The sequence below is a fragment of the Suillus fuscotomentosus genome (genome assembly GCF_016647785.1).
Source record: "Suillus fuscotomentosus strain FC203 chromosome Unknown F5891scaffold_13, whole genome shotgun sequence".
In the NCBI taxonomy this organism is placed as follows: Eukaryota; Fungi; Basidiomycota; class Agaricomycetes; order Boletales; family Suillaceae; genus Suillus; species Suillus fuscotomentosus.
In genome coordinates, this window is record NW_024539525.1 from 515,605 (window position 1) to 537,057 (window position 21,453).

General features: G+C 49.0%; 4 protein-coding genes across 4 annotated transcripts; 1 reads left to right on the plus strand and 3 right to left on the minus strand.

The window, feature by feature from the left end:
* Positions 1 to 2,310: 2,310 nt before the first annotated feature.
* F5891DRAFT_99638 (armadillo-type protein) lies at positions 2,311 to 3,778 on the minus strand. Its single transcript, XM_041378367.1, has 3 exons — positions 3,568 to 3,778; positions 2,581 to 3,522; positions 2,311 to 2,527 (listed from the first exon to the last, which is right to left on the minus strand). The coding sequence occupies exons 1-3, from the start codon at positions 3,658 to 3,660 to the stop codon at positions 2,441 to 2,443; spliced, it is 1,122 nt and encodes a 373-aa protein (XP_041228970.1). The 5' UTR covers positions 3,661 to 3,778; the 3' UTR covers positions 2,311 to 2,440.
* A 1-nt stretch (position 3,779) lies between these two features.
* On the minus strand, positions 3,780 to 9,142 carry F5891DRAFT_99574 (uncharacterized protein). Its single transcript, XM_041378330.1, has 7 exons — positions 8,925 to 9,142; positions 8,577 to 8,830; positions 7,842 to 8,521; positions 6,594 to 7,783; positions 5,193 to 6,543; positions 5,058 to 5,141; positions 3,780 to 5,005 (listed from the first exon to the last, which is right to left on the minus strand). The coding sequence occupies exons 2-7, from the start codon at positions 8,827 to 8,829 to the stop codon at positions 4,073 to 4,075; spliced, it is 4,491 nt and encodes a 1,496-aa protein (XP_041228971.1). The 5' UTR covers position 8,830; positions 8,925 to 9,142; the 3' UTR covers positions 3,780 to 4,072.
* Positions 9,143 to 10,961: 1,819 nt separating this feature from the next.
* Positions 10,962 to 12,218, minus strand: F5891DRAFT_1171562 (uncharacterized protein). Its single transcript, XM_041365549.1, has 6 exons — positions 12,002 to 12,218; positions 11,820 to 11,949; positions 11,627 to 11,706; positions 11,428 to 11,489; positions 11,206 to 11,371; positions 10,962 to 11,153 (listed from the first exon to the last, which is right to left on the minus strand). The coding sequence occupies exons 1-5, from the start codon at positions 12,062 to 12,064 to the stop codon at positions 11,224 to 11,226; spliced, it is 483 nt and encodes a 160-aa protein (XP_041228972.1). The 5' UTR covers positions 12,065 to 12,218; the 3' UTR covers positions 10,962 to 11,153; positions 11,206 to 11,223.
* A 4,343-nt stretch (positions 12,219 to 16,561) lies between these two features.
* F5891DRAFT_1019185 (fido domain-containing protein) lies at positions 16,562 to 19,264 on the plus strand. The gene is made up of 10 exons (XM_041361076.1): positions 16,562 to 16,690; positions 16,740 to 16,845; positions 17,009 to 17,239; positions 17,370 to 17,463; positions 17,516 to 17,718; positions 17,807 to 17,920; positions 17,978 to 18,394; positions 18,445 to 18,561; positions 18,723 to 18,958; positions 19,025 to 19,264. The coding sequence occupies exons 1-9, from the start codon at positions 16,620 to 16,622 to the stop codon at positions 18,816 to 18,818; spliced, it is 1,449 nt and encodes a 482-aa protein (XP_041228973.1). The 5' UTR covers positions 16,562 to 16,619; the 3' UTR covers positions 18,819 to 18,958; positions 19,025 to 19,264.
* Positions 19,265 to 21,453: the final 2,189 nt, after the last annotated feature.

Below are 21,453 nucleotides of genomic sequence, written 5' to 3' on the forward strand. Positions count from 1 at the left end.
TGCTAACCTGTGATATCGATGGTCTGTCTTCACACCGAATATTATAAGAACGGAGCGTTTTGCAATGATTCCGCGGAACCAACAGTGTTCTGAACCTTTCGCACGCTTGGCACCGCGGTGTGCGCTCGGCTCTGTTCTTTCACTACCATCCATGATACGCAATACAATGTCAAAATCGAATTAGTACGATATGCGCGAGTGCGCATCACCGCTCTTCATCGAAGGTTCAGAGCCTATCACTGGGTCACCTTCAAGTTCTCTTTCAATCCCACACGTTCTAGCTGGTCCATAAATCGCAAACCTTGCGACGACATTCGACAGATCTCAAAGGACTGACGCTCCAGACTTGACCTACACACAAATTCGTTTGCGCACGGACAGCTTTACACCGCACAAGAGGAACAGAGACGTAGTTGTTGTAATTCATGGTAATGAACGTTTGAACGTCCGAAGGTGAACGGATCGCTTGTACCATAATGCATAGTCAAAATCTCTCCCGTTTCTCGATCATGAACGCATCTTTCGAGTAGCCTCGTGAGCACGCTATCGCTCATCACGGGTCCTACAAGGACTGGACACAGCGTCATGAAAATCAGACCAGCTGGTGGATGATATGATGATCACTGTGTGTAGAGATAAGTCACTAGATAACTATAGGTGGAACTTCAGCCTGGTAGCCGAATGATCCGATAGCGACTCCGGCAGATTTTTCGACAAACTCTGAGCCAAAGTCAAGTTGCATCTCTTATGTGCTGTGGACCGTATAGTACTCCTGCGCTCTTCTCTGGCTTTTGACCCCGCCTCCGTCTTGCTCTCTTAAATGCGACACAACGCGGAAGATTGAAACATCCGAGTCGTTTGCATCTGCGGTATGAATCCTCGGGCCTGTGGATTCAGCCATGATGCATGAGACCTGTAGCCCGTACAGTATTGTTATCATGCACCTCGCACCCACCCTGTAATGTAGCTAACGGCTAGCTAAAGCCTTTGTCTCTATGTGATATTGATCAACGATACCACAAAGAGGACGAACGCAAAAGTATCGTAATGTATATATTCCAGTGTGCGAAACATCAAAAAATTCGGAATATGATCAAAAAAGCGAACGAAAATAGAAATGTAATGAGAATATAAGAAAGAAATGGATCGAAAACGTCGTCACATGCGAGTGGGATCAAGCCACGAGAGAGACTAGCTTGTCGCTATCCTTGAGCTTCGAAACGACCCGGCGAAGTCTCTCAGGCTCATTCTGGAACCCAGCACCTCTGAGCATGATAGCCATATATGCGGACGCCCTGGGAGCATCGATGGTAATACTGTCCAGAACTGCTACCATGGGCATGAATCCCTTCTCAAATCCCTCGAGCGTACATTGTCCGTTCCTCATAGCCTGCGCGAAGAAATCGCTCACCAACCTTGCATCTGCCTCTTTGCCCTCGAGTGCGGACGCAACAAGCTTGTCCACGAGCCAGAAGCGGTGCTCGTCAGGAATATTGGGGAAGTAGTCATCTGCCTTTTGGAGATTGCGAACCGCAAAGAACTCCTTCGCGTTTTCATCAATCTTCCTCACGGTTGCTTTCGTAATCGCGGTGGGTGCCCTTTGAGGTTCTTTGGAAGGAGTCGTGACATGCTCTGAAGTAGTATGAACGGACCGTGGGAGAAGCTGGAGCTTCCTGCGCTGTACAGCGGGCTCAGGAACACTAGCATGACCGTTCCGCTTAAGTCCGGAAGAACGACTGGGTGTCGGGGACATCTTGAGGGTCGGTCCAGGGTTCTGACTGCCCACAAACGCGCTACTCGGACTCGTGACCGTGGGCGCACCTATGGTAATCTTGCCAAATTGTGGCAGATCAACAGTTTTGGGTGGCGCCCATGGAACAGAACCATCCGGAGCAGCCCAGCTATCAGGGCCATCGTGCTCGCTGCCGCCTCGAGGACAACCGAGAGACATGCGTATCTGCCGATTGTCCACGAGACGGAAGCTAAGCTCATGCGGAAGATTGGTAGAGTACACCTCCACCTCTTGAAGATTGTGAACAGCGAAGAACTTTTTCACTTCTTCATCGATCTTCTTCTTCACGTCTGTTTCTGACATGGCCATAGGTGCGCTTTCAGGTTCTTCTTCCAAAGGAGTCGTGGCGTTCTCTTCAGTAGTATGAACGGACCGTGGAAGAAGCTGGAGCCTCCTGCGCTGTACAGCGGGCTCAGGAATGTCACTTGGAGATGTCATGTTGGTAATGTTACCGAACGGTGACAGGTCCCCAACCTGGGGAAGCACCTGCGGAACATATTCACCTGCAACAGCCCAGCTATCAGAATCCTCTTGGGTGTAGTCACTGCTCCTTCGAGATGACATGCTCCTCTTACGCTCTTCTGCAGCTGCAATCTGCTTGGCAGCCTGCAACACGAGTGTCAATGTGAAAATGTTAACGAAACCGATCTATCTTACCAGCCAATGAACTGCTGCAATCGTCACGGGGGCAGCATCTCGGCTCATCCATATGCGATCACGCAACTCGATAACGTCCTGAGATCACGATGATGAGTAGGACAGAAAACGATACCCAAAAAATGCCTCACCTGGAGCATGAACTGCACACGGGTGCTGTTAATATTATTCTTCCACAGCTCTTTCATGCGCATGAAGTAAATGTCCATATGCGCGCGGGCCTTCGGCGTGTCAAGCAACTGGCCAACCGTCTTTAACAGTTGACATAGGCTCTCAATCTTCTCTTCCTCGGGATTCTCGATGTTGCCCAACAGCTTCATCACACAATTGTGCATGATACGCTCCGTCAACATGCGCACCTTGAACAACTCGCCAATAAACGTGATGAGATTGAGACCCTGGCGCTTGGCCCTCTCAAAATCGGCAGTAGTAGCATCCTTGGCGAACCACCCATGCTCAAAGTCTTCTTGACACCGGTTGAGGAGATACTTGCGGAAAAGATGGCCACCTCTGATAGGTTTGCCTTCCGTATTCTTGACCCCGTCATCTTGCACCTCAGGACTGATCTCCTCCATCATCTTCCGACACAGCCGCGCATACATCTCGCTCCAAGCAGCCTCATCGATGGCTTTCTCAAAAACAAGTCGGATGACTTGGATGAGCGTCCGCCCGTCCTTCTCATTCACACTCTTGTTGGCCCAGTGGATGATCTGATCTGAAATCATCTCGAATTTCTCCATCGTGAGCTTGTTGAGTAGCGCCTTGACCTTACGGTCGACCAGCTCAGATGAATCAACATCAGGTTGACCATTGCGGGCCGTACCGGTAGGAACCCAACGGTTGGCAGATGACTCGAGAGGTGCAACGGGCTCGACGCCAGAACCCCGTCCTAGCTGGGATATCGGTGACTCGTTAGCACTACCACGTGTCATAGCACGTCTACTATGTGTTCTGCCAGAGCCACGCATGGGATGGCCAGGGTCGCCCTGGCTGGCTGTGTGCACCATCGGAGCACGCAGTTCAGCAGTAGCACGACTATTTGCAGAACGGATGTTGGATGGCATGGCAAAACGCTGTTCGCTGGTAAGCTCGCTTCCTGGGGACGAGAAGGTGCCTACCTGAAAACTGTTTGGAACAGAGGGTTTCTGGTAGTCGACGTGAGGTTGACGTTTGCGCCAGGTCGTACTTGGGACGAGAATTGTGGCAGACATTGTGGAGGAGCTGGAGATTGGCGCCCAATCTGCATCCTATCTATCTTGCTGCGCAGTGCGCATGTGATTGTTATACGGGCCGCACATTACTGCGTTAATACAGCTTCTTGCAACGAGGCTTGCATTAAAACTTGCTAGATTGAAGCCCGACCCACATGCTGATGTAAACGGAAAGGTCGGAATCTGAAATGATATTGCTGGTACCTGATGTACTGCTAGCTGTAGCCTATGCCGCTGTATGTAGTGAACGATAACAAAAAAGAGGACAAACGCAAAAGTGCCGTGCGATGTATATATTAGTTTGCAGAACACCAAGAACACGTGCAATACGATCAGGAAACGGAAAACGAAAATGCGATAAGAATGCAGGTAAAGAAAAATGGAATCGACGATGTGAGATGAGTAGGACAGATCATGCAACGAGAGAGACTAGCTTGTCGCTATCCTCGAGCTTCGAAGCGATCCGTTGGAGTCTCTCAGGCTCATTCTCGAATCCAGCGCCCTTGAGCATGATAGCCATGTAGTCAAATGCCTTGGGAGCATCAATGGCAATATCGTCCAAAAACTCCGCCATGGGCATGAACCCCTCCTCAATGACCTCAAGCGTACATTGTCCGTTACTCGTAGCCTGCGCGAAGAAATCACCGACCAACCTGGCATCCGCCTCCTTGCTCTCAAGTGCGGACGCAACCAGTTTGTCCACGAGCCGGAAGCGGTGCTCGTCAGGAAGATTGGCAAAGTAAACCTCCGCCTCTTGAAGATTGCGAACAGCAAAGAACTCTTTCACATCTTCATCAATCTTCTTCTTCACGTCTGCTTCTGACATGGCCATGGGTGCGCTTTCAGGTTCTTCTTCCGAAGGAGTCGTGGCGTTCTCTTCAGTAGTATGAACGGATCGTGGAAGAAGCTGGAGCCTCCTGCGCTGTACAGCGGGCTCAGGAACACCAGCATGACCAAGATCAACGCTCGTTTTCCGACTCGACGGACGACTGGGTTTCGTAGATGCCTCAGCGGCAAGTTCAGGGTTCTGACTGAGCATGTGGAACATGTTCGAATTCGAATTCGTTCGAGAAAGTGTCTCCCGCTTGCTGTCCTTCTTGCCGGCCGCGAAGATGCCGCTTGGACCCATTACCATTCCCATGACTGGGCCCTTGGAGATCTTGCCGAACTGCGACAGATCACCAGCCTTGGGAGGTGCCCGCGGAACCGAACTGCCACCTGCAACAGCCCAGCCGTCAGGGCCGTGTTCTTGGTTCCGGTTATCACCGCGTCGGGAACCACCGCGAGACATGCTTATCTGACGGTTGAAAGACTCCTTCTCTGCAGCTGCTTTCTCCTTAGCGGCCTGAAACATGAGCGTCAATACAAACGGTTTCGAGGATGCTAGTATATCTTACCAGCTCGTGAACAGCAGCGATTGTCGTAGGTGCAGCAACGGCATTGCGGCTGACCCATTTACGGTCACGCAACTCAATGACGTCCTGAGATCATGATGAGCACAACCGACAAAGATACCCCCAAATGTCACGCACCTGAAGCATGAATTGCATACGTGAGCTAACGTTGAGACTCTTTCCGAGCTCTTTCATGCGCGTGAAGTAAACGTCCATATGCGCGCGGGCTTTCGGCGTGTCCAGCAACTGGCCAACCGTCTTCAACAGCTGACATAAGCTCTCAATCTCCTCTTCCTCTGGGTTCTCGACGTTGCCCAACAGCTTCTTCACACACTCGTGCATGATACGCTCAGTGAGCATCTGCAGCTTAAACAACTCGCCGATGAACTTGATAAGACCAAGACCCTGGCGCTTCGCCTTCTGTGCAGCGTAGTACTCTTCCGAATAGAGTTCAGCTTCCTCCGTGCTCTTCTTGTCGTTAGCAGCCTTAGTTGCATGATCGTCGGAAGCCTTCGCCGCAGCGGCTGCAGCAGTAGCTTCCTTGGCGAACCACCCGCGCTCGAAGTCTTCTTGACACCGGTTGAGGAGATACTTCCGGAACAGCTGTCCGCCAGCAATGGGCTTGCCCTCCGTATTCTTGATCCCGTCATCTTGCACCTCGGGACTGATCTGCTCCATCATCTTCCGACACAGCCGCGCATACATCTCGCTCCAAGCAGCCTCGTCAGTTGCCTTCTCGAACACCAGCCGGATGACTTGGATGAGCGTTCGCCCGTCCTTCTCATTCACACTCTTGTTGGCCCAGTGGATGATCTGGTCTGAAATCGTCTCGAATTTCTCCATCGTGAGCTTGTTGAGTAGCGCCTTGACCTTACGGTCGACCAGCTCAGGTGAATCGACATCAGATTGAGCCTTCCGGGCCGTACTGGTAGGAACCCAACGGTTGGCAGATAATTCGAGAGGTGCAACGGGCTCGAAGCCAGCGCCCAGGATAGGTGCAACGCCATAGCCAGAACCATGTTCTTGCTGGGACATCGGTGCCTTGTTAGCATCGCCACGCTTCTCCCCACGTTTGCTGCGTATGCGGTTGCTGCCATGCATAGGATGGCCAGGCCCACCTGTACTGGGCGTGCGCACCATCGGGGAACGGAATTGGGAAGTAGTACTGCTAGTTGAAGCAGAACGATTGGACATGGCGAACCGCTCCTCACTGGTAAGTTTACTTCCTGGGGACTGGAAATTGCCCATCTGGAACCCGCTCGGAACGGAGGGTTTCTGGAAGCCACCGATACCCAGACCTACAGAAGCCTGGCGGTTGGCAGAAACGGGCATCGCACCAGAGGCGTTACGATGACGTCCAGAGCCACCGCGGGCCATGGGAAACGAAGCTTGATCGACCGGTTCAATGCCAAGGACATCGAGAGCAGGAAGGGTAGGCGGCTTCTCCTTGCAAATATGCATGAATTGCATCAGGAAGTCACGGTCATATCTACACGAAGCAATGAATGAGACATTCGAAGTGAAAGAAGTAAAACACACCTGAATCGGCCATCCCTGACGTTTGCATTGAGTTCAACCTTGGGGCTCTTGATGCCTTCGGGGTACGCAACCTCGCTGAGATTCTCGATAACACGTGCTGTGAGGAGTGCGGAAGGTGGAGGCGCAGAAATATCTTTCTTGGTGGTTGAAGCAAGGTCGAGAGGGCCAGGACGTCTTCGTGGAATCTCAGTGGGAGGGGGCATCGCAGACGTATCTATCCGAAGTGACTCCTTCAATTTCTTTCCGCTATCACCGTTAAGCTGAGACACAGGAGCTTCGTCATGTTCGGAGACTTCGCCGTCCTCGGGCTCTTGAGACTCGCTGGTGGGTGATGAAGTCTGAACGATGTCAGCAGCTTCTTCAGCTTCGAGCTGGGCTTCCTCCGCTTCAAGAGCATCCTGCTGTTTCTGTTCCTCCTCTTCCAGTGCGATGCGTGCCTGTTCTGCCTCTTGTCGCTCTGCTTCAAGACGGTCTTCCTCCTCCTGACGTAGGCGCTCATTCTCAGCATCCTCTGCTTGTCGTATCCGCTCCTTTTCTTCCTCCTCTATGCGTATCCGGTCCTCCTCGGCCTTCCTCTTGCGTGCAGCCTCTTCCTCCTCTATCCGCTTAGCCTCTTCCTCTGCTTCGCGCTTCTTCTTCTCTATAGCATCCTTCTTCGCACGCTCCTCCTCATCTTTCTTCTCCTGCTCTTTCCGTGCAGTCTCCTCGCGCGCACGCTTCGATTCCTCACTCTCAATCCGTACTGAAACCGAAGGTTGCCGTCGATTGGTCACGACAGGCGATGCGGGTGGGATAGGAACGGTCGGTGGTTGGGGACTGTGCTTCTTGAGAGCATCAAGCGTCACCTCCATGCCATCCTGGCTCTTGATGGTAACCTTGGATGTAGAACGTCCGCCAGGAACAAAATCGCGTGCGTTCGTATTAAGGCGAGGCGCGTTGGTAGTGGAAGGCGTGGGTGGTGGTGAAGATATGGAGGGAGGCGGTTGAGGTGTATGAGGAGGATGCGGGATAGCGTGTGCCATGGTGGGTGTGCCAGGTAGTTGGGGGGCTGCGGGGCGAGGTGACATAGGAAGAGGTCCAGGTTGATGAGGAGGGACATGAGGGACATGTTGCGGGGGTTGTTGGTGCATATGTGGGGAGGGCACAGCATAATACCCCCAAGGAGGTTGTGGTTGATATGGATCCATATACTTGCATCACGTTGAGAACACCGTTGATAAAAGTTTAAAAAAAAATTAAAGTACTAACATAGTATCCGGGCCATGACATGGGCTGCATAGGTACCTGCTGCGCTATACCTCCAGGAGGTGCTTGATGTGGATGCGGAGCCATTCGGGGACTGGCAGGGATAGGTGGGCCACCGGGACCCCCTGGGCCAGCTCCTTGTCGAGACTGGCCTTGCACGTTTGGCACGGCACGAGGGAATGCAGGAGAACGTGGGGTGCCAGAAGGCTGCTGCGGTGGGCGCATGTTATTGGGCACGAATTGCGAATATGAATGTGCACCGAGTTGCGAGGGTTGCTGTGGCTGTGGCTGTTGTGAGGAGGATGACGATGGCTGGTGGTGTGAAGGTAAATTAGAGGGCCGGGTGGAAGGAGAGGATGTGTCGGAAGACGGCTGAGAAGATGATGATGAGGGATTCTGGAAGAGCTTTGTTATGTCTGCTCTGGACGGTTTAGGCGTAGATGCGGTTAATGTTGCGGCCGTTGAGGATAGCGTGCTGGAGTTGGAGAGTGTTGGTCGTGGAGGCTGCTTCGACGACCCTGTGGCCGATGCAGAAGCTGAGATTTTACCATTTACATGGTTGGAAGACGTAGCAGGTACGGATCCGAAAGACTTTACGACTTCGGTTTTGACGGCGGGAATGGCGGCCGGTGATGAAGATAACGGGGCCGAGGCATCATCTATTGATCCAAACACAACGGATGCTAAGAGTGACAGTTAGAACTGGAAATGGTAATTAGCGTGATAATAAAATCATACCTGGTCGTACTACTGATCCCACATTATTTCGAGGGACTGAGACGCCATCTTTTACGGACACGCCCTGGCCTAACGCACTTGGACGTCTCGAGTGAGAAGTAGCTATTGGAGATGCAACATGAGTAGGAGCGGGAGACTGCGATCGCGGCGAAGGGGTTGCGGATGAACTGCTCTGCGGCGGGCCCTTTGCCCAAGCTGACTGCGAAGGGAGCGGCGTCGGAGTCTTTCCAGATGTATTGGAAACTTTGTTCATTCTATAACACAGAAGAAAAAACACGTATAAGACGCGCGGAAGGTAATTTTGGTTGAGTCGTCAGCAACAACGAGTACACAACGAATTGAACTCACGAATTTTCGATGTAACAGATATTTTAGCAAACAGTCGATGATTTGTCGCGCGTGGTGGTCGTCAAGTATGACCTGCCAGCAGGCGAAAACAAAAGATCAGTTGTATGAACCTTGGTTCTGTCTATGAAAAACGAAAGCCCGTCGCTGTCAGTTGCGATCTCGGCAGGTTAAAAGGATGATGTCTTCCTGCTATAGCCTGAGGCTGTAGGGAAACGACGGAGTACAACAAGTGCGTGGGACTCGAGCCAAAAAAAACAACCCCTACAGTGGACCCCAGAAACCTCAGTTGGTCCCCGTTCACTCAGTCGGCAATCCACTTTTTTTTATTGTGTCACTCATTGACTTGGAACCGACGGCAGTGAGCTCGAAACACGTTCTTATAACACGAGTTCTTTAATCAACGTCATTTACACAACCTTTAGAAGACACATAACAATCCATGCCAGAGACAGACTATTCAAGTCGGTGATAAGAAGTTCAGCCGTAACCGGCCAACAGGCTTAGTACGAGTACTACTAGTTCCTGCCCCTGCAGGATCTCGCTTGAAGCCCGTCTGGACTGTCATACTATTATGAGCGACTCTAGGTGAGTCTTCAGACTGATGAGCCTAGTGTACTCAGATAGTCCCTGATGCGTTCTTGCCGCTCATACGCAGACCCGTCATTGCCAGCACAAGACGTTTGTATTTCATCCGCGTGTACAGTATCACCGCAACGAGAATCGGTCCTGAGCTATTTATTTCATCTATTTACTTCTTGTCATTTAGGTTTACTCCGGACAAACGTTTATCGCGCTGAGCTCACAGACATTTTAATGTCTATTTGTATCTCATCTCATCTAGGTCATCGAAGGAGATGCCAGCTGTTTTTGTACTAGGCTACTAACTATTTCTGACCGATACAGCTAATTGTTCCATATATCCAGTCTCTTGAAGATTGGCACCCACTAGCCCCTCAGCCGAACCCTTCAATAATGAGCATCCTGGAAGACCTTTCTCCTTACAGCAGAGGATAGACAAGCGTTTGTCAGAGTAGTTCCTATGTGCAGCTTACTGCATTGCTCTACACTCCATAGATACAAGTTATTGCATAACCCGAGTATGTCACCAGCCGGCCAGTGTGGGTTACGACTCCCTGACGATTCGATTTCTGTTTGATCCAGATACAGATGAAATGACATTCGTATCACCGAGGTCTGTCTCGAACTCTCAGGTTTCAGGCAAAGATGCTCACCTTATTTTAAGCCACGTTCACCATGCTAATGGTAGGATACGAAGTGGGACTGCATAGGAGATTTCAATTATGCTATAAGGTTTTCCGTTGCAAGTTTTCTACCCACGTAATATGTGTTTCTCACATTGAAACTAGAGAATACCTTGAAGCACATCGCCGTGCAACACTATCTTGCCAAGGTCAAGTAAGCACTTGAACAGGAGCATACCAAGATGGCATTATGACGGAGTTTTGGAAGATGCAGAGCGGGAAACATCGATGAATGTATTAACCGCAATTTTTTTCACAAAGCAACTCTTGCCTCCGCATTTAAAATACTTGTGTCAAGTGTCCCTGTCATGCTCTAGAACGGGAACGATACTTATCTTTAGCCCTAGATTGGATCGATTAGACCTAGTCGACTTCGCACCAGAAATCTGTGTGGAATATCTGAATAATCACAGTGGCCAGATCCACCAAGCATGCTCGCCAAGAACAATACGAACATTATTATACACAAATCGTCTGTCATGGATTGGTTAAATGTCACCCCTTATGTATACTGGCAGCTGATTACCCATTGTTCGAACGGCATAGGGTCATCGATGTAGTAATTGGTGATCCGGGCCCAATAGCAAACTGCGACGTGCCCACCCACGACAGCCGATGTGACAACTCACTTATCGTTTTTTTTTTTTAAATTGAGCATGGCCCGGTATCATATGTAAGAACGGTTCCGCGGGAGCAAATCGTGACGTATGTACATATCAGAGAAAGATAATTAGACCTGCCAGTGAACATGCGATAAAACACGTAACCAGAAATGGTACGGTATCAAAACAGAACCGAGCCGAGATAAAGGGCACGGCGAAATACGCCTGGTATGATAGCATTATTACGAGGTAACAAGCTGAACAGTGGAAATGCAGCATTAGATGCACCAGTGTGCACAACAATCATGACCTTCTTCTTGCGCAGGTTGTTGTGTCACCGTTTGCACTTGAGGTTGGGGCTGTAGCTTTCACTAGCGTCGAGTTGGGCTGTACCACGAGCTGAGCTTGATGACTGACCAGTCTCAGTATTACGGTTCACAGGGCAGTACGTAACGTAGACCTTCTGAAGATTGGGTCATGGATAATGGGAGGGTATATGGATGTTCCAGAAGCGGCGAGCCGAAGATCAGTTAGGACACTTGGGACGATAGGAGGTGCAAGATGGTGTCGAAGCATGAGAAGTCTTTGAATGCTCATTGAGCATGCTGTCCCCTTTACATGACAAACCACAAGGCTTACCTGAAAAAGGTCGCCACAATCATCACTATACAGCTGTGCAACCAAATATTTGTAGCGTCGGCCTGTGAAAGTTCTGTGAGCGAAAAGGAAGGCGGTCTAATGCATGAGTACTGGCATGAAGGCAAGACAAGGCGACGGCTGGGTCAAGTTTCCTTCTGTGTAATGTGCCACCTTGAAGTGTAGTTATAAAAGCACGTACCGGAAGCTCAGGAGCTATGTATGAGACCATCCACAAAGCAAGATTCCTGCCACGTTCGTCATATGCGAGGTATCTCCGATCTCGAGAGAATAAGGCAGGCGGCCCGCCAACTAACACTTTGCTATCTCCCTGTCTGAGTTACTGGCCTAGCGGTTGATAGAACTTTGTTGCAAGAAGACAAAACTCAAAAGACCGTCCTCGTGGCCTTCAAATTGATGCTCTGGTGTTGACTTTTTGAGTTGTACTGGTGAAGCATCCTCGATGATCGACTCGGATGTCGTATGGTTCAGAATCCAAAGACATAGCTCGTTACGGTTAGTCATCTGTATGCATTTTTGTCTGGTCGTGGTCAAAAAAGAATTAACCAGTACTCACTGGTATCGTGTAGCCCAGTGTAGCAACTAGCAAGCCAGGTCTTGTAAGCATCGCCGCAGGCATGGTGTGTCATAACAGCCACTACATGTTCATCCGAGTCAGGAACTTCAGGATAATCCAATAGTGCTAGCGACGAGCGCGCCGTTTACACCGTGCACCAATACAATACTGTAATTGATCTGCCATCGCTGTCATTGCTGGAAAATGGCACCTCAAGTTACTTACTCAGATGTCTAGTACTACTAAGCTTAGTCACTCCCTTTCCACGCAGGCGGCAGGGCGCTATCACTTTCCTCATTACGGCCATGTTCCACTGCCTTCGTCACGTCTGGAAGCAATACCCGTTCTGATTCAAAGTTTCAAACAATGAAGGTGAAAAGTGCCCCAGCGTTGTTTTTAAACAAACCCACCATCAAATCCATGTCCTTTTCTCCAGCCTAATACTTGGTCACCAGCTTAATTCCAACGTCACGGTACCGACATCATATGTGCCTACTAGAGATACAATATGAAATCGGAAGGGCAGTGTCCTTACTGGACTGCAGATGTGGTTAGACATACGCGCCCCGCGATCTCCAGATGACATATGGATTCCAGTGTAATAACCCGTTGTTTTTGAACGCGTGCGCTACATTCCCTACACATAGGCTAATGTCTACTCAGCAGGGAATGGATCGTGATTGAAATCTACCTACAGGTTCGCGAATACAAGGACCCTCGGTCCATTTGGTCCCGAATTTCCAAGGCTCGACATCATTCCTCCGGTAGCTAAATTTACTGCTGTGCAAGTGCTGTCTACTGATACTGTCGTGGTGCAAGATTCTCCAAACTTTATGGCAAATCATCATCCGATAAAAGTGCTATGCGCTGCAGGTCGACTGAGCGAAGCAGCGGAATTGTTCTATGACATGATACGCAAGTTTGACGATGGCATAAATACTGAATCAGAATTCGTCGACTGGTTGATGAGTAAGTCCCGTCCCGCACTACGCCCTCGAGGAGATCATCTCGAAGGAATCTCAACATCAGGTTTCAGACGATTATGTGTTGCGGCATTAGTGAAGGAGGTAGATGCGGCTTCACGCACCGAAAACCATGGATGGATTGGTACCCAGCGCTCAGCAGCAATAGTTCTTGATCCATTACGGGATGACTTTTCCGTTAACTTGGCGAGGTAGGCGCCGCAACACCCTTATGGGGGTGTTCTAGAAGTAGCACAGCAGGTATGCTTGACTTTGATCCCCGTTTTACATGTACCAGAGCCCCAGATCTCTGTGATGATACAGAATTCATTGTCAGGCGACTGGGCTCGACACCCCCCTCATCGCCATGGGATCTCAAATGAAACACGCGGCGCTTCACCACTTGCAAGATTTCGATAACGGGATCATAGCAATGATTGTATCCAGCACAAGGTCTTCGAAGCTAGACCATGCTGGTGATTCATAAACGCGTGGTAGGCATTTACACGCTCACCGATCAGTGTGTTGCGCTAATATGACCCTTTTTGTTACAGAGTTGCGCCAGAAATACATCAGTCCATCTGAAAGAAAGAGAGCGACTTGAACAGCCCAACTTTCTTCACCACGAACACTGGGCCGTTATGCGATTGCGGGGCACTGATGAGTTATTCGAAACCTGCGATGAGTACCAGGACATCGTTTCATTGATGACAGCTTTCGTGGAATCCTGACTCGATCGCATTTGAGTTGGGGTCAGTAGACTTTTCTGATACGTGATATTGTCGCACAAATGAGAAGCGAAGATAATCATTGTTACCCAATATCCAGAACAATAACAATTCACATTTTCAATACAGTCGACAGCATCATAAAACTGTTGCTCGCTGACAAGGATATTGCGCTGGACCAACGAGATAAATGACGTCTCATCGATCAACGTGTTCTTGTGGTATCGTAATCCATCTCTCCGAACCATCGCGTACTCGTCAGATGTTTCTGGTTCAGCTACATCTGGCAGGGTGAACGAGGGTCAATTTTACTAAAATTTCTTGCCTTTTTGGCAGGTTTTTTTTCCAACAAGGATTGGACCTTGTATGGCGATAATGATCTGTCATCTGACTACAAGGAAGTCCGTTCTCCGCGAGGTGGAGGAGGTGACAGCTGTCGGTTGCAAAATTCCAACCAGGATTGGATGATGCTCGACTAGCGCTCGAGCTGCAATATGTCACGACCGTGACACAGGAAGGCTGTACCATATATTCACTGTTAGACATCTCCGGTGTCTTGAATGGAGAAAATAAAGAGAAGGCACTGAGGAGGCTCTCGGTCTGTTTCTACAGGAGACACCATACTTGATTGGATCGGGAAAACATCGGGATTCAATTTTAATACAGTACTCGCTTCCTACAGCATTCAAAACTCTTACTAATATACTTTTTTCCCCCGCATAAAAGCACGAGCAGGAAGCCAACGAACTGAGCTGCGCATATACCATAAAGCGATTGGGGTCAAGGTCTCTGCAGAGATCGTGACGAGGCCGCTTGGTGCCATCAGTCGCAGGACATAAAGTGGTCGGTTTAAAGCTCACCGACAGAAACTCTTGATAAAAATCTATGATTTACTGTGCAAAGACTGGGCATAAATGCACGTTAGGGCTCCTTATCCGATCGGGGAAGCCACTCTGAGCCATCTTGCTCTGGCGGTAGCAGAATACAAGAGTCTCGCGTGTGATCACCAGATCATCGCTTAAGTCGACGATCTGAGTCGCATCCTAACCTCGAACGTTAGTATACTGATACTTTAGGCGTACACGGAGAAATAGGAAAACTCACGCCAATGTCATTGGAGGCAGCAAGAACCATACGGGTTTGATGAGGAAGTGAATAGATCGAAGAAGATAGGTCGATTAATATGATGAACTGATGAACTTTCGAGAATCTGGGGGTGTTCTGTCAAGTTCGATGACTACAAATGAGCATTTTATACGAGTAAGTCGTGTCAAAGTGCTCCTGTGGAATGTAGGAGAAAGTGGCGGTAAAACAAAGGGAGCATTGCGGTGGCATCAGGGCAATGTCAAAGTGTGTTGCGACGAGGTGAACAAAGGTTATAGTGCGTAAGGGAGAGAAAGGGAAAGTACAGAGTATTCCAGCATCAAGAGGAGTGAAGCTCCTTGTGCTGGTGGCATTGACATTCGAGCGTTGTTCGGGAAGTACAAGAATGTACATGGATCCTTATATGCGTGCAGAAAACAAATAACTTGAAACATGAAGTAGGAAATTTGAAGGTAGCGGCAAGTGCTTTCTGGAGAGAAAAATTCCCCACATGCTTAGTCACATTGGCGGCAGATTGACAGAGCGGGACTCTCCAGTAGAGTTGGCGGTAACGAACCAATATGAGCAAGGTCAATACCCTCGTCTTATAAAGTTTGGCACTCCGCAGGTAACTGAGAGCAAAGTTTTTTTTTTGCTTACCATAATGTGGTACGTCCCTTGGGTGAAGTTTGACTAACATTCTTGCAATTGCATGCAGAGTGCATCCGGGGATCCAAATGAGATAATATGCTTTTACACCCCTCCTTCCGTACCTCGGATGCACTGTAGCATCACAAATAAAGTGAGCCAGACTGAGCGAGTGTGCTATACATCAAACGGAGTAATGACAGTGTATGTCAAAAGTAATTATAACGCACTTCCATGGCTTCATCTTCAAGTTCAACGGTCGTAGTCGCTAAGACCCAAATTCGAGTGTCGGAGCAGACACTAACAAAAGAACTCCAGCTGGATACTGTTGAGCAGCGGTAAATCGACACTCCATGATACTGCAACGCTCCAGTCTGGGTTATGTGATACTCAAGGACTGTACACCCAAGGATCCACCTGCCATCTAAAAGTTCGAGCCATACGTCGCCCGAGGGATTTGGAGAAGAGTCTTTGAAGCAGACTGAAGGAGGTGACAGATACACTGTTGTCAACTACCTGCTGCAAGGCAAAGCAGATGATGAAGCTTGAAGACGCAGCCATGTCGCCAAGCGAAATGTGAGCAACACATAGCAGCAACATGACGAATGAAAGCGTGGGAAAATGGATAGATATTAAATAAAGGGCAATCAAAGTTCCGGTCGAAAACAGATATTTTTTTTGTATTTTCAGGAACTTCTGCCAGCAGCCCTCTCCCATAACACTCTGTATGAAGCGAAGCAAAGTCTGATTCGAAGACGACTGATCCTCGTGTCCAGCATGTGCTGATCGATCATGGGTTTGATTGTTTCAGCCATGTAGAATTACAGATACCCTCTTTTTGGTTTCTACGCGTCTCCAGTACAGAGGATGATGAAAGAGCGATCAGCGCGGCTAACCTGAGATATATCAAAGGATGAGGCACTGGTAATGCACATACTTTGCCACGAGGCTTTGACCATATTATGCAGTTGTTCTTCGCCTATTCTAATGATTCTATGATCCGAATCCTTCTCGTTGGCCGGGCCTGGGCTAGAGCAACCCAGTCCTTGCAAACAAGACCCTGGAACCCATGACCTCCCTTATCAAGCACACGCAGAGTTTCACACAAAGCTATCGCCCAGTCACGGACCACCCTCCAAAACAAGTGATTGCTCGACTCGAGGTAATATTAATTGATTGACTACCGGTATTCGGAATATGATTTGTCCCATTTGTCCCTCACTTCCAGTTTATTTGGTGCAAGTGCAGCCGTTCTCAGTACACACTATGTGAGCACATTTCGCCTCTGAATTAGTGATGCATACTGATGCATCTCAGGATGGACGTAGATTTCGAGTCTGACTTCCGTGTCAAATTCCATGCGCCTCAACTAGCGCCGATGCACATTCCGGGCTGGGATTACAGCAGTACTCCAGAGCTCGTCGTGAGTCTAATCGCCATCGCCGCCATCGATGACTCTCACGTAACTGTTTTCATCTATTATATTCACCTAAATCGTCGTGCGTGTGACCCCCTACTGAAACCAATCTCCATATCCATCCGCCCTTGTTATTTGATTCATCCTGATCACTATCATCTAACTCAAGGAATTTCCTGGTTGTGTACCCGACGAAGATGCACTCGCTCTCACCGAGCTCCTCCACCGTCTTCACTCTGCGACTAACCCGGACGACATCGAACGTCATCTCCGCGCGCTAGCCCTCATCTGGGAAGATTACTACCTTCCTAAGTTTCCCGTTCCTTTCTTCCAGGTGCGGGTTGCCGACGTACGCGCGGCCGGCGGGTCCCTCAGTACTGCTCTCCCACTCTACGATGAGGCGCGTAGTTCGGTGGTATCTGTGGGCTGGGGCTAAATTATCTTATTGACTTGCTTTTCCATTGGTATCTCCCCCTTTTCTCAATTCCCTCAATCATATTGTTTTTTTTGGTTCTTCTCTTTCAATGCAGGTTCTGCATGGTATCACTGGCCAGAATGGTGCGGCATTTGCCCAATTCGTGTCGACCGTGCGGATGTTAGCGCAAGGTGATACGGAGCAGCAAGGTGTGACCCTGCATACGCGCGTCACAACATCCTGATATTCAACACTTCATAGCACGCAGCACCGGTTCTCTAACTTTCTTCCAGCGCTGGAAGCCCGCGCGCGAGCATGCTAATCCCTTCAATTGGCCCATGCTCCCACCAGCGTCAGCCGATATTCTAGCGGCATGGCGCACGAGCCCATACCAGCGGCAGTACCTCAACTACATCTGGATCAAGGCACATTACCTCGAGGGCACCTTCCACTTGACAGGGGAGGTGAGTTGTTCAACCGTGGACAACCAAACGCAGAAGTGGCGTTGCGGTTGAAATAGTGGCTCCAACATTAATGATTTTGTCAACTTAGTCTTCAGATGCACTCACTCATTGGGGATTTGCCCCCCATTTAGTGCGATGTGATGCTAGAAGCGATCTTAAAGACTCTGAGGCCATCGTTCAAGCGCTGATTGACCTCGAAGATGTAAGCCATCTCCCACCCTTCCTTATCACCTCACTCAACCTATTCAACTCGCCCAAGGCTTTCTCTGCCACTATTCCATGCCACGAGCGGCCAGAGCTCCTAACCCCTGGACTGGTACAAGTGGTGCACGCTAAGCTAATGCGCACATCAAAAGTGAAGATCAATGACCCAATGGTCGGAGGCGTGCATTATATCAATGCAGGGTTCACCCGCCAAACGACGCAGAAATCAGTGGTGAGACGTAGTCAACAGTATAATCTCGCATTTTGCCCTGCCGAGCGCGTGGACCAACAGCTGGAGTATATATGTCGGATGGGGAAGGTGAGTGGGCGTTTATTCGCGGGACTTTGTGTGGCGCTTTGCGACGACTGGGGTACTGATGGTATGGTACAGCAATATATTGCGCGCTGGAGGAACCCGTTTGCGACGGCTGCTTGGCTTCATGTCACTTTCGTTAGATGCCATCCATTTGACGTGTGTTTTCTTCTTTCTTCCTCGTTCCTTGTAATCTAACGTGGGCAAAGGATGGAAATGGTCGCATGTCACTCCTCATCTCCTCTATTCCGCTTATGCGTCATGGATTCCCGCCGCTCTGCATCACTCCATCACTAAGGAGTGTATATTATGATGCGTTGAACATTGTGAGCGTTTTCCACAGATCATTGCTCCAATCTACTTTATTCTAGTATTTCACAATTTTCTCACGTGTTGTTTCGTTCTGTTGTCAATTTTCCGATTTTGTCTTGTCACCTCACATTATATACTACCTGTGCCCACACTAGGCAATGCTGACGTCCTATAGGCCTGGGAAGGGGATTTCCAGCCCCTTATCAACTGCTTCGTGGACTCAATGAATAACAGTCTCGAGGAAGTGCAACGGATTATGGGCGCTGCTTAATCTAGGTGATCTGCAACTTTGGTCGAAGAAGCTCAAGTCGTCGCCGAGTTGGTTCTATGCTTGGTGTTGTATCATCTTGGTCCGTTCGAAAAGGAAAAAAAGAAAGTGTAGAAGTGTTTCACAGTAATGCGTGTGTCTCTGTATGCATTCTTTTGACGTTTACTCGCCGCGTTTGTAGTATATTAATCTCCTTTGCTTCTTTCCAGGCTCATGCTATACTCTTCGAAGCTTTCCCCTTTCTTTCATTAGCTTCCTCGCAGAATTACCCCTCCCCATTGGTTTCATATTATCATTTCTGTTACGATCACTTATCGGTGATTCCAAATACCTATGCCTCGCCATGTATGATATATTAGCTGGTAAATTCTGGAATTTCCAGATGTACTTTTTAGCGAAGGATTGACTCATGAGTCAGATCACGAACGATTTACAAGTCACGGGGAGAAGAACAAGCTTACGATACCTTAATGGTACCAGTTCAAAACCCGCCGAGTCCTCAGGACAACGGCTTATTTTGTATTTTGTCTTGTGCACTGCTACACGCGATGAGCTGTAATTTGCACGGTGCAGGTGACTATGTAGATTCGGGAGCAAAAATCGGAACAGATGTATTGAATTGATTGGCAGACGACCTGAATTGACTGTGGTACTCACAAGAAAAATTTCTATCTCCACTGTCACACCAGAAGCTTAACTTTGATCACAGATTAACGGATGGACGAATCCTTCAGTTCAAGATCTACGTCAAATGATAGTCACATGGAGGTGTAGGTCAACCTTACTTGAATAAGAAATCATCAGTGTCTGCACCATCTTTATCAAACCAGTAACTTCACGGATATTCATCGCCCCTTATACAGGACCCATATCATCACTTGCTCACTGACGGCTGTAAAGATCAAAGAATGGAAGCACATAAAGATTGTGAGGCCTGAGGCTAGTATTAACCCCGCATCTTCGGCATCTTATTCGCCTCGACCGCTGCTTGTGATATATCCTGGCACATACAAAGACGCCGCACGCGTCCCCGGATACGCCGCTCATACACCTAACCCGCTAGCAAAGCGCGTGATGGTTAATTCTGAATGGAGAGCCGCACATACCTGTGGCACCGGATTTCATAGGAGGATTTTATGATTGCAGTATCTGTCCACATGGAAGGCTAAGCTGAACGATTTGGTTCAACGTCCATTGCCTACATTGGACCTTCCATCTTTCTCCTAGGTCGACAAGGACATCTTCGATGCGTTACCAGGCAATTTCAGGAAAAAACTAGAAGTTAAATATCAGCGCAGATCACATTCACTAATGCCGGCGGAACAATCCTCTCATGACATCCAACCCAAGATCTTGGTCAAAGGCGTTAATATCAAAAGAATAACTCAACGACTTGCACCTCAGAACAGAACGAGCGTGTCTCCCCACAAAACCACGCTCTTTGCAAAACGTGATGTCCCATCGTGTATGCGTGTATCTGACGCAGAGCTCCGCAAACTTGATATCGACCCAGATGTGTTTGCTGCCTTGCCTGTGGATTTGCAGCGCGAGTAGATGATCATGGTTCGACATGCGAAAGTGAAAATCTCAAAAATGCAAGATCATTGAGGGTTCTAGCCGGACGCCATCTGCACCTTATCACAAGAAATCCCCTTCTAAAGCTAAGCACCCGGGGCCTCCTCTTTTGAAGCAGCAAGGCAAGCAGCCAAGGGAGAAATCGCACTTCGCTGAAACGGGAGGTATTCAGAACGTCGTCGAGCCATGGGTCAAGGGATTCACGGAATATCCTCCGAAGCAGAAAGACGTCGACCACGTCAGCAAATTTTTGGTGCAGAGCGTAGAATAGGCTGATACAGGCATAGAAAAAACCATTGCTGTAACGGAGTGGTGGCTTGTCCTCTTGAGGAGGAATTGGGAGGCGCGGAGGAGAATCATGACGAAAGCTCAACTGCGCAAAGCATGGCGAGAGCTTGGTGGGAAGCATTCTAGGAAGTGAAAGCCAAAGTTGATATTGCCGCCAGACGATGCTTGGGTTGTTCATTATCTCTTAAATGATGGCCTGATCTGATACGGAGTGATTTAGGCCTCTCAAGTAACTTGCTTGGTCCCAGAAGCTAAGAAGAGCTGGACAGGGTGTCCATGTTTCTTCGCCATGCGGGCTATCACAAATGAGAATTTCATCAGTCCAGCACCTTCAAATGCGACTCTGATGTCTGCCTCCTATGTAGAATCGATCCTTGTGCGTAAAATGTGCTCCGGTGGGAAACAACGCCTGTGTAGATTCTGCAGAAAACGGTTTCATTGAATCTGCGACTAAGAGCGAGCCCCTTGGTTTCAAATATGACCCAAGAACCTTTGTAATACCTTCGATAGAAGGGAAATGATGATACGTCGATGCACACTAGTAATTGTTAAGGTGAGAACGTGGAACATTACAGGCGGAGACGTACCACAATCTGTCAATCACATCAAACTCCACTCCATCCAGCTAATTTGGGGCAGTAGTAAAGGTCACAGCAGTACACAGCCCTCATATCCTCGGGTGGTATACCCTGATTAAAGACGTAGGGGTTGCACGGCGGCCAAGTCTCTTGCTATTAGTTTCGAACTCCGACCAATTGTGCTTTTCAACAACCAA